This window comes from Suncus etruscus, chromosome 3 (assembly GCF_024139225.1).
Source record: "Suncus etruscus isolate mSunEtr1 chromosome 3, mSunEtr1.pri.cur, whole genome shotgun sequence".
Lineage (NCBI taxonomy): Eukaryota > Metazoa > Chordata > Mammalia > Eulipotyphla > Soricidae > Suncus > Suncus etruscus.
Genome location: NC_064850.1, coordinates 37356882 through 37375663, shown reverse-complemented (window position 1 = coordinate 37375663; position 18782 = coordinate 37356882). Strand labels below are relative to the sequence as shown.

At 40.7% G+C, this 18782-nt stretch overlaps 1 protein-coding gene across 1 annotated transcript in view; it reads right to left on the bottom strand.

The window, feature by feature from the left end:
* The window catches only part of UNC79 (unc-79 homolog, NALCN channel complex subunit), a 307457-nt gene that overhangs the window by 135253 nt on the left and 153422 nt on the right, over positions 1-18782 (bottom strand). Inside the window, exons 17-23 of the mRNA XM_049769769.1 lie at positions 16533-16673; positions 13008-13229; positions 9927-10154; positions 6080-6221; positions 4021-4100; positions 3780-3928; positions 216-373 (exon numbers count right to left, since the gene is read on the bottom strand). Of these exons, the coding sequence (XP_049625726.1) occupies positions 216-373; positions 3780-3928; positions 4021-4100; positions 6080-6221; positions 9927-10154; positions 13008-13229; positions 16533-16673 (1120 nt within the window). The remainder of the gene's footprint in view (positions 1-215; positions 374-3779; positions 3929-4020; positions 4101-6079; positions 6222-9926; positions 10155-13007; positions 13230-16532; positions 16674-18782) is intronic.

Sequence of the window (18782 nt, the reverse complement as noted above, 5' to 3'; positions counted from 1 at the left end):
CCTGGTGTGGCCCTGGTGCTCCTTATCACCTCAAGATTCAATTAGTATAGCATCCTTAGGCCTTCTCACTGAATCATCCTGGCAATCCTAAGCAATGTTTGTCATCATACAAAGGAAAAAGGGAGGAAAAAGAATGACCAAAACTAGAAGTCTTCGCGGGACATCTGATATACCTCATGATTTCCAGAGAATATTTTAAGCAAATACAGAAGTACCTGCTTCAAACCTCATCTTCCAGTCTTTGCTGTTGAAATTTCCATTGATGATTGTCCAGAAGATGTCAGCACCATGAGGAAGGGACAGAGCATGGAGAAGGAGAGGGACAGCCAAAGAAGACAACTGGGAAAACTCTGATTTGACGACTCTCCATAGGCTGAGGGATCAAGAAACAATACAGTTATAGGTGTGCTAGCCTCACTAAAGAAAAGCCTTCCTCGTCATTCAGAAATGTTGTCCATAGGCACTGAATGAGGTACTGAGATGGAACAGTGCTCATCGACATGACAGGGTCCTTTTGAGAAAGCTGCTTGTGTTCTTCTTTATGAATGTTTTAAGAAGCGACTTCTGAGGGCAAAACAATAATATAGTGAGTAGGGCATTTGTTTTGCATGCAGCTGACACAATTCCATCCTTGACATCCCATATGATCCTCCAAGCCTTCCAGGAGTAACTCATTAGTGCAGAACAAGGAGTAACCTCTGAGCATTGCCAGGTGTAGCCAAACACACACACACACACACACACACACACACACACACACACAAACACACACTTATACAACTTTTGGGTAAAAATATTAAAAAATTACCATCAGGCATTACTTAGACCACAATTGTTATTACCAAATATTATAAATTCAATTATATAAATGAACAATGGCTGTTTAAGAATCCATATTGACCCAGATGTGATTTTTAATTTTTCATACCATGACGTTTTGGGGAACTTGGGTTTTTTTGTCTAACCAGTGGCCTTTTCCTTAGAACTTACCATAAGCAATGCTTACTCTATGAAGGCAGTATCTCCACCAACTGGCAGGGCTATCAATCAAGGATGTCCACCTTTTCTATAGTAAGAAGAAAACTCAGGCTCATCAAAGCACAGGGACATGAACAAGAGTGTCTGGTGAGCATGTGAGTTTGGTACGAGAAGGCTAGACTCTTCCTGATATTGGTATGGTCTCTGGAACATCTTTTAGTCTATGCCCCTATTTCCCACCACCCAGATATAGCCTGAGAAACAGCCATCCTGAATGGGCCTAGGCAAAATGATGGGGAGACAAATAGAGGAGAATAGTTACAGAGAGAGCCCTGTAACTTCTTGTACTAGTTATGCCTAGAATAGGCCGCCAATATTCATAGCAAATGTTCCTGAGCAACTATAAGTATAAATGTCCTAAGCATGTCTTTATCCAAAAAAATTTTTTTTGGTTTTGATTTTGGTTTTTGAGCCATACCCAGTGACACTCAGGGGTTACTCCGGGCTATGTGCTCAGAATTCACTCCTGGCTTGGGGGACCATATGAGACACCGGGGATTGAACCATGGTCCATTCTAGACTAGCACAGGCAAGGCAAAAATGCCTTACCCCTTGCGCCACTGCTCTGACCCCATCTTTATCAATTTCTACTAAAGTCATTATCTAAAAATGATAAAATTTTATCACTGGTTTCCAATTTTTATTCCTTTTCTCCAAGAATGCTTCTTCTTTTTTTAATATATGTTTTTTATTTAAATTCCAAGGTTGTTTATAATAGTTATTTTACCCCCACAGATAATGTTGTTCGTGATTGAGTTACAGTCATACAATGTATAACAACCTTCACCAGAATGCTTCTTATTTTGTTTTTGTTTCTGGTTGGCTCCAGAGTTCCTATAAAAACTTTTGGGGTGGGACCGGAGAGATAGCATGGAGGTAAGGCGTTTACCTTTCATGCAGAAGGTCATCGGTTCGAATCCCAGCGTCCCATATGCTCCACCGTGCCTGCCAGGGGCAATTTCTGAGCACGGAGCTATGAAAAACCCCTGAGCACTGCCGGGTGTGACCCAAAACCCACAAAAAATAAAAGTTGGGACTGTAAAAATCTTATAGCATGTCTCAGGGAGGAGTAGGCCACTCTTGGTTCCACCGAGAAGACATTCAAGTTGCTTATTCCTGAGAAAACAAGCTAGAGATATGGAATAAAAAGGGGCCATTTTCAAATATTTCCCATGTTTCATCTCAGTAGTAGAAATAACAGACATAAACCCAATCCCAGCCATGACTTTGGCTGGCTGTGTAATCAAACACCAACTTCCTAATTTCTCAGAACTTCTGTCTCCTCTCAAGGCTGGCAATACTGAATAAGGCAATGCATAGAACCTGACTCAGAGCAGGGACTCAAAGACCTCATACCACTGGTATCGTCTGAGGTAAAAAATGAGCCTGGAGAAGAAAGTAACAGAAGCAGCAGCTCTGATCTGTGCCTTCATGGAACTTCAACTGGGTAAATTGCAGCAAACCTGGAAACCCATTTTAGGGACTCACACCCAGGTCTGACTATTCCCAGTGGTGTCCCCAATTCTCATAATAGCCTTATTTAGAAAGATAATAAGTCCCTTTCTCCACCTCCCTTCTTTGTCCATCATGGCTTTTGTGTCTAGATAGTGCATTGAGGACAATCAGAATTCACATAACCCAAAGGCTGAGGTACCAAAAATCTATCTGGCCCAAGTACATGTCTGATGGTGGCTGCTTTCCCACCAAAAGCAGCTGTCTGGGTATATTTATCCTGCTGGAAAATTCTATCATTCTCTTAACATCCAGCCAAATGGAATATCCTCCAGAGTCCTTGTCTAATCATGCAGAAGTGATGATTCTCTCCTCAAAACTGTACAAAACAGTCATTGCTCACCCACTCCTTGGACCAGCATCTCAGTTTACCCACACTTGTAAGTTTACTTTGTCTTCAGTGTCCAGAGGTTTTTGTGAAATGAGTCGTCGTCCCCCCCCCACCGTGACTTAGTCGTGGATGAATTTGAATAATAAATTACATTGTCCCTTCCATAAACATAGTGCTCACCTCCTTCCACACTAGATTGAAAATTCTCCAAGTATCTAGGATATTGCCTAGATATAAAACCTCAATAACTTTTGTTTAAAAAAGAAAAAGAAAAATCAATTCACAAAATGAGTCCAGAGAGAAAGAGCCTCCACTTGGCTGACTTTAAGTTAACCTGAAACAACTCTCTCTTTTCTTAGTGACCTCATTCTGTCCCATGTAAAACGAGGATAAAGCTTTTCTAATTGATTTTTGGGAAGACTACAAGAGTTCAAAGAACTTGGAAGAAACACAAGTATAAAAATCCAGGGCAATATTTTCTTTTTTTCCTCAAATAAAACAAAAAACAAAAAACACCAGTCTTTAGAAAACACCTTATCACACAATAGATAAAGATATTGTTAAATGCTTATTGATAGTTCTAATCCAAGTAAGGAATGGAGTGAGTCAGTTACAGCAGGTAAGTAACTTGGTGGTTACCAACATTTCCTGGGGCACATTGTCTTTTTAACCCATCAAACATCTGGATGGCACAAAAGAACCCTGATTTTACCTTCTCTATAGCTATAGCAAAGAAAATTGCTCTTTCTCATTGTGACACATTAAACAACTAGAGGAGTGAAATAATTAAGCTACCCTGAGGACCATGTCCGAATGAATTTGTCTACTTGATTCCAATTTCATTTCCAGAGCCAAAGTGAAAACATAAACAAATTAATAAATCTTTGAGAAGGCATACCTTGCAATCAATATATGATCCTGAATATAGGCTAAAAATTGAGGATGATCTTTTCTAGCAATGTATAAACACTCTCCATGGAGACAGAGAATCTTCAGACAATTGAGCATATTAAAAATAATATCTGGCTCTTCAAATTTAGCCATTTCCTACATACACAAAATAACACATAGTTACAAAGTTGTCAGGAAGAAACTAAAATTCTTCTAAACTAACAACTTGAATATTTCAGAACACATACCTGGAAAATTGTATATATTAGTCTCAAAGTTACTGGAAGCTGTTGGTAACAAAACTTTCTTTCAGTATCATTCTTTATTGCTGTGAAGAAAAAAATAAAGCAAAAGTTAGCCTAATTCTGTCTTTCCAACCCTGTTCATAAATTGCTCAAGATCATCAAACCAGAGGAAGAAAAAGAGACCAAGATTCTATTCAAGTGTGGTGTGGTATTTGTGTTTGTTCTCCAGTTTAGCTTCTATCCCACTCTGAGGAAGTTCATTTTCTACTGAATATGCAGTTGTCTTGGTTCTATGAATTGGCCCAAGTCCCACCCGATATACTTCTGGGAACGTCTGGTTGTGAGGTTGTCTGGCAGGGTGAGAGCCTGGTATTAGGGATTGGGGTAGATTCAGTCCTGTAAGGAAACAGGTATGAAAGAGAAGGGAACATATTGTATTAGCACTTACGGAGGGATTTATGTTATAGCCTCACTCAAAAAGGGGGAGTGGTGGTACTGAACAAGTTGAACCCATTCAAATCAGAATAACTACTAGTGTTTCTTCTTCATGAAACTTCCTATGAGGATCTATGATGCCTCTGCTGCTGTGGAGAAGCTGGATGGGATGTATAGATGGCCGAAAACCTACCTATGTGAGCAAGTTAGAGGAAAATCTAAATAACTAAATGGTAACATAAAAGTCAAACACATTCCATTGTTGTAAGTTGGGGTGATTCATAGAATCAGAGACAGTAGCATTCAAGCTTGACAAAAAAAATACATACATATGTATATATATGACAAGTCCTATCTGACTTTTATATAAAAGAGGCCCCAAAAAGCAGAGAGGGGAAGTGGGGCCAAAGGAAGATGTTGTTGCAGATTTAGGATCATGAATGGAGTTTGCTTCAGTAGAACAGAGGGTATTCATAAGGCCACAACACTCAGGCCACCCTGGGCCCTACAGAGCTTACACAGGATCAAGATTCTGAGAAGAAGTGAGCTAAACTTCTCCTAGAATTGCAGGTGATGGAGGGATGGGGGGGGAGGGAGAGAAATGCTTCTCTGAAAAGTCTATTTTGTTTTGTTTTTTTGTTTTAGTGAAGCAAATAATTTTACTGAACAAATTTTACTTAGAAAAATGAGCAGGGGTAGGGAGAAGGAATGGGAATATGTGTTCAAGAGAGAACATGAGCTTGAAAAACAAGCAAAGAGACAGAGACAAGCAAGCAGATGCACACACATTCAGGAAAGAACACAGGCATTAGAAAGCAAGCCTGAGGAGAATACTATTTGAACCATGTCCAGTAAGACTAAAAAGAGCAAAAGAAGGAAAAAGGGAGGTGGGGAGTTTATAATGATTAGGCCAGAAAAAAGTAAATTTAAAATTTCTTTTTTTGAAAAGGAGCAGTAGGCCAAGTAAAACTGGAAGCCTCTGGTCTTAGCCCAACACTGAGAGACCACACAGTCCTTGCAGAAGCAGTGAGTTCTGAGCAAAAATAGTGTCTGAGCCATGGATGTCGACTAGTTTGAAGATAAATTCCAGAAGCCACAATGAACCCCCAGAACAGTGACTTAATCATATTTACAGTTAAAGATTCAGTGTAAAAGCCAGGATCCCCGGGATTTTGTTCTAGGTAGCAATGGGGCTTTAGGTCAGAATAGAGGAAGCTGGAGAGAAAGGGGCCCCAGATTTGCTCCTAGAGTGGCCAGAGGGTTTTCCTCCCTCAAGTATAGGGCCCATACCCAAATTTCCCAAGAAGTTATGAATGCAGGATAGCCATTCCCATCAGCCTCCAGAACTCTGAAGAAAATTTCTTGCTCCTGGTCCAAACACACCACCTCTAGCATAAACTATAGAGAAATCCCCAATCAATGATTCGATTCTATTGCAAATACAACCTAGAGCAGCTCATTCTTTAGTCTGGAGAAAAACAGTTCATGTGCATAGTTAGCACTTGTATACAGTTAGCACTTGTTATAGTTAGCACTTGTCCAACCCTGTACTTGCAAGGGTCAGAGATCAAAGCTCACACACCAGCTACCCAACAGCCCCTGATCCACCCTGCCAGAATTCACCTACCAGCATGTTCCACGGGCTCAGGGCAGTTTCCTGGGTTTTCCCCATGTTTAGTTGCAGGGTTCTCCTCCTCCTCCCCTTCAGGGCCAATGAGAAACTCTGGCCTGGAGGAAAGGAGACTATCCTCAAGGCTGTCTGTGGGCTCCTGAAACAAAGATGACATGCAGCCACATGAGCAGCCCTGTGGGAACGGAAAGCACAGTGCTGCTTAGTTCAGCCAAGATCAGCCAAGTGCTTGCAAGTTCATGGCCCTGCACAGAGCTCTGCCAAAAGCCTTGCCTTCACCGGCCCTTCCTATCACAGCAGGTAAAGGAAATGTGTGTCAGCTGAGATTAGAGCATGGTCTATATTTTGAAATAAATACGGAGAAAATCTCAGAACTGTTATTCAACCTTCCCGGGCCTTATTTCCCAGCTCCACAATAATCCCTAGAGCAGTTATAAGATGACACCCTGCTATTACCCAAAACAAAGGTGTTTCCCCCATTTCCTCTTTCCTTTTCACCTATCCCTTTGATATGTAAAAATCCACCTAAATCTCACTCAACTTTCTCCCTCCTGATTGGGAAATAAACAGGTTTCAGTTTGGCTTGGCAAGGAGAGAGCCCATGTGTCGAGAAGCCACTGACTCCATGATTCTATCCTGATTGGCTTGGTTTATTGATTCTTTGTGGCTCATTCATCTGGGGTTGGAAATTGATTTTTACAGGCAGTGACCCACTCTCAGGTAACTCTATCTACCTACATTCTATAGGTAGAGAATGATAAAGGATTCACATAAATATTTGCTAGAATGTAAATAGATAATGGTTCTCCAGGAAAGGGAAGTTTTTAGGAACAAGAACTTGCTACAACAATTGATCTCTGTCGGAAGAAACTGCCATCTCCTCCAATGGATAATTTGTCATCCATTAAAAAGGATAGATGTCTGAACCCAGCTAAGTGGCTGAATCTTGAGGGCATTGTATTACATAAAATCAACTGGTCACAGATGTGGAAATCATCTAAGATTCCATTTATACAAGGTATCTGCTGCTGTCAGACTCATAGAAAGAGGAGGAAGGGTGGAAGGGGTGCTCCAGGCTAGAGTATTTCTGATTTACAAACTGGCAAAGTTCAGCAAATTGGGTGTACAAACACTGAAGATGCTTCCCACACACATTACTGGCATGTGTGCATGTCTGAGAAGATGCAGCGGGGCAGAGCTGGATCCCCAAGTTCTACCTGTCTCTAAATCTGCTCTATATCTGGCTGTTTTCTTTCTTTTGGACTCTATCTTCCAGAAGCTTCTTAAAATGATTTTCCTTTCACTAACATTCTGACCAGCAACTTTTCTCAAGAATGATTTGATGGGGGCCAAAACCATACTGAATGCAGTGGGTAAAGCATTTGCCTTGCACATTGCCAACTTGGGTTCGATTCCTGACATCCCATATGGTCCTTTAAGCCTTCCAGGAGTGATTTCTGAATGCAGAGCCAAGAATTATCTCTGAGCACAGCCAGTTGTGGCTCAAAAACAAAACAAACAAAAATAATCCCACTAATTAGCATTCTTTGTTAAGACTTGAATATGCAAAGAGAAAATAACCTATGAAAACTTAAGAATTATCTGACAAATAAATCAGAACAGACTCCAAGACAGCCAGGAGATAGAAATAAGTTAAAGCCTAGTTTGAAGCACTCTGAGGAGTCCAACAGGATGTCTCTCCCTTGACTAGGACTGGTCCTGTGCTAAGATTCCCCTATCAACAGGACAAAAAGTTGAATTGAGGTGAGAAAGACATAGAAAATCCCTGGCTTCACCTCTTTCCCTGGACCTGCTGGGTCTTCTACTGCTTCTAGGAAAAAAACAAACTTCAATACTAGCATAGCTATGCCATTACAGGAGAGAATAAGAAAGCCAAACCCAAGCAGGGTAACCCCTGAAGTGAGGGCAGAGTTGGAGAGCTCTGCTTTCCCATCACTGCTTTCCCATCCACCTCACATCAATGTGGGCTCAGGATCTTGACAGAAGCCTCTGGCTACATCATGGCAGTCACCCCAGGCCCATGGGAAAATCAGGGAATCTGTGCATATTCTATGCTTAGGCACCATAGAGGGAAGGGGCAAAGTGCCAGTTGCAAACTAGACTCCAGAGCACCTGAAGAAGGGCATCCCCAAGAACTTGCAGGAGCAACTCCTCTTGGAGACCAAATCAGCAAGCACCAGGCTCATTTGGACAAGGTCAATGGGGTAGACTTCCGGAACCAGAGAGCATCTCCAAGGTGGCCAGACCTGACAAAGTACGTGGTTCCTGATATGTGTTGAGAGGAAAAAAGTTATGTGAAAGTGAATATTCTCAAAAATCTTAAATACAATTGAAAGAATAAATTAGAAGAAAATTGCAAACTAAGTCTTATAAAAATTCTACTGGGTCAGAGCTTAGGAACCCATGTAGTGTTGTCCCCAAAGGGCTGAGCCTACCTGCCTGAGCCTATAACTTTGTCCTTCATGTCCCCTCTTCCACCTTGCCTGAGGAGCTGAGGAGCTCCTGCAGAAGGAGACAAGTGTTCAGGCCAGGGGTTCTGAGCTGATGCCAAAGACAATGTGGCCAGGAAGTACACAAAACATAGGGGCAAGTGGCATTACCCACCCTTCTTAGGATATAGATCTTGGCTTTGCCTTTCTTCCCACTAATTCAGGACACTTGTCTTCCTGGCTATTCCTATGATTCTGCCTAAGACTTTTTTATTTATTTCAATATCTTCCTGACTGGACCCTGAAATGCTTAATTTTCAGTCCTGTCTCATATCCTGACTTAACTACACTAATAAGTATCTGACAGCCAAGTTAAAAGAGCTAGCTAGCAGATAGGACTTCCACAGGCAATGAGGTGAAGGGGGTGATGGAAAACAAAAAATACTTTCTTATAGGCTGTCTCCATTAAGGAAAGAGTCCACACATTCCTTTCCATCCCACACAAGTAATAGGGGGAAGGAAGAAAGGGTAGTGGACTCATTCTTTCCTCTTCATCCATGGAATCAGAATACCAGGAGTCTAATATCTAAGATAGAAAAGGAGTTGAAAAGGAAAGGGCTCGCATATGGAGGATTTGTGCATGGTTTCCAGATTAAGATCTCCTATTTTGACACTTAGGAAACAGAACTGGAAGCCACCAGAAAATGAGTGAATGAGTGAAATGAGTGATTATGGCCAATGAATTTAGCTGATTTTTACAAACTGAGGTTACCAAGGAAATCTCTCTCAGCATCCAATCAACTTCCAATCAACTTACTCAGTGCTTTGTTTTTCATTTTGCTTTTTTGGTTTTTGGACCACACTTAGTGGTGTCCAGGAGTTACTCCTGGTTCTGTGCCCAGAAATTACTTCTAGTAGGCTCAAAGGACTATATTGGATGATGGGAATCAAACCTGAGTTGATCATGTGCAAAACAATGCCCTATCCAATGTGCTCCCACCCCAATACTTCATTTTTCTCTTACAGTGCTCATTGGAATCTAACCTTCATAAGCTTGTAACAAACATTTCTTCCTTTAAATAAAAAAAAGGCACAAACCAGTAATGCTCTGTGTATACTGACTCAAGAAATGCAAGTGCTACAAATGCTTAACAAGCCTCATCCAAAACACAAAAGAAAAATCTTCACCAGGCAGCTCATCTTCCCTCCCTTTCTGGGGGTATGATTGGCAGAAGTACTAAAGACCTTTCTTTCACCCGATCTGGAGGTCTGGAGCATCAGCCAGCAGGGAACGCAAGATCGAAGTGGAGAAAGATGCCATTAGACCAGCTATTGGCTTTTTTTTTTTTTTTTTTTTTACCATCAGCCAGGGCCAGTCCCCTGTTCCCACTTACCACCAACCGGCTCTCTTCTTTGGGAGCCAGTCTCTTCAGAAGCTCACAGGCCAGTTGATAGCAGAGGATACTAGACTGGCATAAATTACACTCAATTGCTTTTTCCTCCTTCTGGCAGGTGTGGGAGCCCCCCCAGGGGGCTTGGAAGACATTGTTTATAATGGAAATAATGTCCTTGGATAAGCTGTGCTCTAGCCCCATTGTGACTCCATCATCTTGTAACTCCATCTGAAAGACACCAAAAGGAAAAAAAAAAAGGAGAGAGAGAAGAAGAAGAAAAAGAAGGAGTTTGGTTCCTTTTGTCCAATAGTCCATTGGTTTGCTAATAGTGGATAATTCTCACTAACTAACAACAGTCATTGGCTATTTTTAAATGACAGAGACTTCTAGACCATGAACATGCTCTGCATTCCATGGGTTCTTTAAAACACATTGCAAAGGATATTTTTAAACCAAGATAGATATTAAAAACTCATCACTTATTGAGCTTTTTACACATTGAAGGAAGGAAAATGTTACTTCTGAGCCAGGGAGGCTGGCACACAGGCCTTGTATGTTTAAGGCCCCCAAGTCTGGTCCTGGCACTGCATGTCTCCTATCCCAGCACTCCTGGGGTTGACCCAAGTGGCCATGATGGTCCTGAGCACAACTGGGTCCAATTTACATCACTAAGCTAAGCCTGCTGGTCTGGGGATCTTTGGGACTAGTTCCCAAGTCCCCCAGCATCACTGGTGCAGATCATAATCAATTCATTAACTATTAATTAAAATGCCACTCCGTAGCCTTCACATTTTGGTTTCTAAATGTCCCTATCCACTAAAAAGAACCTGGGTCCTTGGAGATTCTGGGTTAGGACTTAGGAAGAGAGAGCCAGGAACACCTTTGTCATGTCAGAAATTAAGGAAGCATCCAAAAGAATGATGAAAACATGTCAAAGAAGCACCAAAACCAGCCTAAAGAGACTCCCAATGGCCAATTAGGACAATATTGTACCACTGGACAATAGGAGCACGAAATGAAAATAATCATAGGACATTTTTTAACCTTCAGAACAAAATATGAATCCATGCAGATATAAGCAGCTAAATAGATAAGGTTATCATTGGGGAAAAAAGAGAAAAGGTAAGAGCTAATAAATCCAAAGAAAAGGTGGATTTCAAAAATTATCTTTTGGAAACCATCATTATAATAAACAAAAATCAGTATACAAAGTAAATTCAGGATTTACTGATTCATCCACAGATGCTAACACAAGGAGTGTTACAAGAACACTAAACATGAAATTTTAGGGTCTTCACCTTTCTCCCTATAATCCACTTCTTAATTACACAGGGAAGGAAGGATTTTCATGAGAAATGCAGTAGAAATCATCTTTAACAAGTTATTACCATGAGTCAAGGGACATGATTGAGTCCTGTTGGCTCCCCATAGGAGAGATTAAAAAGGACAGACATCACAATCCCGTAAAGAAGGCAGAAATAAATCAACATCTAAGAAAATATCAAGCCAACTCAAATTGAGGGGCATTCAACAAACTGGAAAAATGTCAAAACTATAGAAGACAAATAATTGGTCTAGATTACGGCTAAAAACACCAACAAATAATTGCAATATGTGATATTGAATCTTCTTTGAAACAACTTTGTAGACCACAGTGTTTAACTAAAGTTTAAAAATAAAATTAAATCAACATTCTTTAAAAAAGAATATTGGGTTGCTGATGTAACTCAACTGATAGAATATACTCCTTGTATGTTTGAGTCTGGTATCATAGTATCTCTAGAGGTTCACCAAATGTAGCTCTGACGGCTCTTAATCACTACTTGGAGTGTCATTTGGAGTGAGATTGGGGCCACATCCAGCAGTGCTTAGGGGATAGAGCTGGAGGTCACTACCATTGATGTTCAGGGAATTATGCAGTGCCAGGAACTGAACCCGGCCTTCCAGCATGCAAAGCATGTATACATTGGCCCTTTGAGCTCTTTTCCTTGCCTCCCCAAAGAATTTATTTTGCTATAAAGATTACATGATTTTAGGTTGATAATCGTAATAATATTAATTTTCTGATTTGATAACTGTGCTGTGGTTATATAATAAAATGCTCTTATTTTTAGAATATCTATTCTTATGGTTTCAGGCACATCACATTTACAATTTATTTTCAAATGACCCATTTAAAAAGTCTATAATCCCTCAACAAAGAGCCAGGTGTTTAGCCCTGAGCACCACCAAGCATGGACCAAACCCCAAAACTAAATTAATTTGAAGATCCATATATATGTATAGAGATTATGGGCAAGAAAGAGAAATAAGTGCCACAAATATAAAATCTGGAGAATTTTCAGAGAGAAGTATTTGAATATTTCTGTACTACTTTTGTAATGTATCCACAATTCTCAAATCATTCAAAATAAGTTAAGAAAAACTGCTACCAAAACCTTTTATGCCATTAGATTATCTTCAAAAATCAATTTATAGGGCTAGGGTTATATATGTGTGTATATACGTAGTTTATATAGAACTATATAAGTCAGTGGTACAACATTTGTCTTGCACATGTGAGATCTTAGATTCAATCCCTACACAGCCCAAGGAATGAATCTATAAGGGGCCAGAGAGATAACTCAACAGATGAAAGTGCATGCGTTATATGCAGGACACCTACATTCAATCCTTGGCACCACATGGTCCCCCAAAAACAGCCAGAAAGGCTCCTAAGCACTGCTGGATGGGTTCCCGAAAAAATTAAATGACAAAATATAATCAATTCATCCCTATCGCTCTTCCCAACAATACCATTACCCAGTTTGTTTACCAAATTTGTGAAACAGACTCAATTCTAATGATACTAGGGTGTTGCTGAAATTCATGTCTTCTCATGTGTCAACACCATTGCAGATGTTCATACACAAATCTTTCCAAGTGTTTTAGGAAATCCCCAGAGGAGCTGGCAAAAACGTCTTGCGTGATGCTGCATCGTTCAGTAAGCGTGAAGATGACCAATACAACAGAACGAATCGCTATACGGTGCTTTCACTCATTCTTCACCTCTGAACTAAAGGACGCTCATGGTGCAGCTACCTGCTTCAGGAGAAGATCAAACATGAGGATGAAACAATTTAGATTCATTTCATCATCTTCACAATCAAAGTCAATAGTCCTTCCTCCTGGATGTCCAAAATTCTTGAAAGGACTACGAAATGGGCTACGCATAGGGCTCCGAAATGGACTCTGGAAAGGGCTATGAAATGGACTCAGCATGTTGTGTTGGACTCGCCGGCCAGGATCAGAGGCAACACTCACCTGGAAGAAAGAACATGAGCATATATGAGGCATCTCACAAATTCTCACATGGCTGCCAACAGCTTCTGGATTTGGGGAGGAGAGGGTATTTTCAGTAGTCACCTGGCTTTCATTAGCAGTCATACCTCCAAAGCTAAGCATCTCCTCAGAATATAAAAAATAAGAAATAAAAGCATCCAAATTTTCTGTCTAATAATCAGGTGAATGAAACATCAGCACCCTGAAGAAACAATGGCAGCTGTACTTGCTGATTATCTTCATTCCATCAAAAAGTCCCTATTAAACTTTATTGTCACAATATACTTAAAACTATTACCTAAAAAAAAATGAGAATTTATACAAGGAAAAAAATGTTATGAGAGCATTTTCAGAGTCACAAGCATTAAATCTACAATGAACATGAGTAGCTAAAAGAGAATAGCTTCTGAGTGTTAGGGTTATTTTGAGAAAACAAGATAGATAAGAATTGTGTTGGTTATTTTTTCTGCTGGTTCTTCACTATTCACCTCTGCCCTGTACTATATGCAATGAGTCCCATGAGCCTCTCTTGAAAGCTTTGCTGAGTCCTCTCCAGTTTGGTTTGGCCAATGGGAGGTGCCAGCAGAGAGCCTGAAGATGGAGAAGCAGGTAAAGGGGAGGGTTGTAAGATGACACCCAGATATTAACCCAAAACAAAGGCATTCCCCATCTTCCCCTTTCCTGTAAATCTCTCCTTTGATATGTAAAAGCCTACCTGGATCTTACTCCACCCGGCCCGGCCTGGTTAAAGGGATATTGGTTTAATAAAGAAAAAGCAGTTCTGGCTTGGGGGTCTCGGAGAGACTGCAAGGAAAAAGCCAGGGATTCTATGATTCTTTCCTGACTGGTTTGGTTTATTATTCCTCTGCCACTACCCTGCTCCTTCAGACCCAGCTGACTGTGGTTGGAGATATGGTGTGTGGGGTTATCACAACTTATGCATTTTCTTTTACAATAGTGTGGATTTATTTCACAGGGTGTGTCTGTTACTACCCAGCCCTGCCAGATGTAGAGCTACATCTCTATCAGTATGTCCATCCCTCTGCAGCTCCTCTAATCAACTCTTCTTCAAAATTCCAGTTCCCAATGGTCACTAGAAGCTTTTTCCCATGTTCTTTCAGCCCACAGGGTAACTGAACAACTCTTATTCTCAATCTTAGGCTTTCCTAGGACCTTTTTTTTCCCAGTTTATTGATTGATTAATTGGTTGGTTGGTTTTTTGAGTCACACTCAATGATACTCAGGGGTTACTCCTGGCTCTGTACTCAGAAATCACTCCTGGCAAGCTTGGAGGACCAAATGGGATGCCAATGAGACTTGAACTCGAGTCCATTTGGGTTGGCCACATGCAAGGCAAATGCCCTACTGCTGTGCTATATCTGTGGCCCCTTTCATAGGATTTTATAGACAGTCTCCATAAAAAAATCTTCAGCTGGGAGCTGGAGAGATAGCATAGCAGTAGGGCCTTGCGTGCACCCAATTCAGGACAAACGGTATTTCGATTCCTGGCATCCCATATGCCCCCCAAGTTTTCCAGAAGTGATTTCTGAGTGCAGAGCCAGGAGTAACCCCTGGATGTTACCAGGTGTGCCCCAAAAACCAAAAAAAAAAAAAAAGTCAACACTTCCTAATACATTCTGTAGCATTAACATGACTGGTATTTTTGTACATCATTTTTAATTCTTTTTTGACTCATAGACATCTTTCTGGACATGAGAAGATTCCTTGAACACTGTTTTGATTTTTGTTTTGTTTTGGTTTGGTTTTGGTTGTTTGTTTTGGGGCCACACTAACTGTACTCAGTACTCCTGGCTATCTGCTCAGAAATAGCTCCTAGCAGGCATGGGGGATCACATGGGACGACGGGATTTGAACCAACCACCTTAGGTCCTGGTCCTGGATTGGCTGCTTGCAAGGCAAACACCACTGGGCTGGGCTATCTCTCTCCGGCCCCTGAACACTGTTGTTGTTGGTTTTTTGTTTTGTTTTTGGGGTTTTTTTTTTTTTTGGTTTTTCGGGCCACACCCGTTTGATGCTCATGGGTTACTCCTGGCTAAGTGCTCAGAAATTGCCCCTGGCTTGGGGGAACCATATGGGACACTGGGGGATCAAACCACGGTCCTTCCTTGGCTAGCGCTTGCAAGGCAGACACCTTACCTCTAGTGCCACCTCGCCAGCCCCCTGAACACTGTTTTTTAAGAAAAGAGGGATCCATATGAATAATCAGAATACTTTGGCTATTTATAGCATTATCTATTGATCATCATTTCACTTTCTGAATCTTAGATTCATTCAGAATGAGGATAAAAGTCTTCCTCACAGCTGTAAACAAATCTGCAGGAACATTAAATATGAACCTATTGCAAAGTATGAATTAGTATTGAAGATTATAAAACAAGTGTTTGTAAATTTGACAAGCGCTCCCATGAGGCAGCTAAAAAAAAAAAAAGAACAAGAAATGACTTTCATAAAACATTGACTACATGCTATGACTTCACGATTTTGTTCTACTTTTTGGTCTCCAGACCATGGGTAGAATGGAATAGCAGGGCCTAGCATGGAGGACATTTTTGTGGAGACACTTGGCAAAGAAAGAGCTGAGAATAATTCCTGTCAACCATTAGTTCTAAATCAACCTGCTCAACAAAATGATCCTGGACTGGAAATGCCAGTGCATCAGAAACTCCATCAGGTCTGCCTAGAAAAATTATCAAATATGTCCACTAGTTCTCATTCATCCAGGCTAGATAATATTCCAACAGGTAATATTGATATCTCTTATTGACAAACTTATATAAGGTCAATACAAGGGACTGAGCTGGTTCAGACTGACAGTATCATTCCCAGTCACCACCTGTTAATCTCATTTTCCCAAAATACAATTACAGGGAAATACATCTATTCACTCACCCCAAAGCTAAGCTCCAATCTTCTCAGTAGCTGGAAACCTTTTTCATTCTCCAAGACCCTAAAATGTATTAAGAATAATGTTCCCCAAACCTACTTTCTCCCTTTCATCAGAGACAACAGAGCACTGCTATGTATGTATGGAACAAACTTGAAGGGAAATGAAAATGCAGCAATTTTTTAATTACAGTCTAAACTAGATATGTCTCACTTAAATGCTTTCTATTATTTAAGTGATTAAAGTACTGACTGTGAGGTGGGAAGAAAAAAAAGTTTCACAGTAATTGATTCTGATGCTGCCACTTTTAGGCCCCACAGAATGGACAAGAATTTTCAAAATTTTAACAAAGAAAAAAATACAACTGTAGCAATAATTACCCTTCGAGCAGCCAGGTTTCCTGCCAGTTCACTGACTCTGGATTTTCGCTGATTCGCCAGCTCTTTGACAGAATTAACTCCATCCGAAAACATACTTATTAGTAGTTGAAGTGGAACCATGATGTCTAACTCCGATAATACCTGGAAGGAAAAAATAGGCATATATCCCCCCAAATGTCCACTTCAAAATTCAGCAAAATGACAGGCCAGGTTTTCCTAACATGAATGAATGAACATAAGAATATTTAGCCTTACACATACATCACAGCACCATTCTCATGCCAAACGAGTCAATGCTGCCATTGAATCTTTCCCTCTGCCCGTTACCCATGTCCATTAAATCATTTTGCTCTTCTTCTAACTTGTAAGTCTTCTTGACATTGACCCTCACTGAAGGCCTGGTTCATCACATTCCCTTGGATCAGTAAAATCTGGGTATAACCTTCCTCCAGCCCCTGCCCAATTCATTGGCAGACTCCATCAGGTCCTGCTCTCTGTTGCCAGCTCAAATATCCTTGGAACAGAATAATGTATCTTACCTGTAATGAATTTTCTGAATTTTCTCCTTCCTTCACACTGAATTAACGTGTCCTTGTTCTTGTCTTTCTCTGCCATTTTGAATGTATTGGGAGGTTGAGAGAATGAACCACACAAAATTTTGCTCAGTAATGCCATGCTCAGAGGACCATATGGGGTGCCAGCAAGCTAGGTCGGGCGTGTTTAAGGCAAGTGCCCTCCCTGCTATTCTGTCTCTCTGATTCCTTCAAGCATATCATTATTAGAGCACTTTATTTTAGTTAATGATTTGATAAAATCTCTCCTCCTGTGATAGCCCCAAAGACAGGAAGGATAAAGTCTCATGTTTTTTCTCATTTCTACCCCAGTGTATAATAATGTGTCTGGCAATCAGAGCTCTAGGTTCCCAAATTAATTAATGGAGTCAAATCAAATCACTCCTTACTCTATTCCTTAAGCAGGGAGACACGTGATTTAGAACTGCCTTCAGTTACAACATTCTATCATCAAACCAAAGCCATGGCCACATGGCCAAGTTGGCACACAAAACTCTCAGTTATTCTAGTTTCAGTGGAGCATAGAAATTTATACTCCCTCAATATGGCAGAGATTAGAGAGTGTGCAACTGAAAGAACATCACGTCTAACAACTAACTGTCTTGCCTAAAATGAAAAATGCTCTTATTGATATCTATAAAAGGGGGTGCTCAAATTCTGGGTTCCCAAAGTGATCTTTCCTAAACACTCTCTTTAACTTTTTGTCACTTATAGAAAAATGTTGTTCCTTCATTTGGAATCCATAAAAGGTGCATTCACAACTGGCCAACAAGCTTTTGCAATCGCACTTTCTGTGACACAGACATGTAACTAATACATATAACTCATCGATGTGTGGCTTCACCTCCTTTTCTGATACTGTCCCAACTTTCTCTCAGGTACTTGGTTCACTTCAATGAACTATGATGTGTGAATTGGGAGGTGGGTGGGTTAAGTGGGTGATTGGGTTGGAGAGGTGGGGTGCTCAATATGTAACCCAAGACCTCACCTTTATGGCACATGCACTCTACCAATGATTCCAATCCCCAGACCTAATAAGGCCTTATTGAACATCCACTAAATATGAAGCATATGCCAAATGCTGGAAAAAAAGCATGAGAGCTTTTAATTCCAAAATGAAAAGCCTGGTCCCTGCACACTAGGCATCTATAACGGGGAAGGGACCGAGGTATAATATTAGACAGAAATAGAATTCACTGAGAGAACCTGGATGAATACTGGATGAAGGAATAATGAATTCTGATGGGAGGATGGGGCTGTGAAGTAGCAGAAAACTGCAGTGATGAGAATTTTTGAGCTGGACTTTAAAGCAGAAGTTGGAATTCATAGATGGGGACAGGAAAGAAAGTCATTCTCTGTGGAGGGAACAACATGAATGACTTCCTAAATCAATAGCACTCAACCTTTTCAACTAAAGGACCTGATTCAGATCAAAAGACTCAAATCCCACCAGACAGCCCTTATTATTTTTAGTATCCATTGATATAAAATGCAAAAAGGACCAAAATGCTGCTAGAAACTCAGTTAATACAACTGCATAAATCTGTGTCTTATTAACCACAATTTTGGCTGTAATTTTCTATGTATATGAGTGACGCATCTACAGAGAATTCTCAGGCAGCACATAGATATGTGGACTCTTGGCAGTAATTGCCCACCCTCTGCCCCAGAAGCTGAG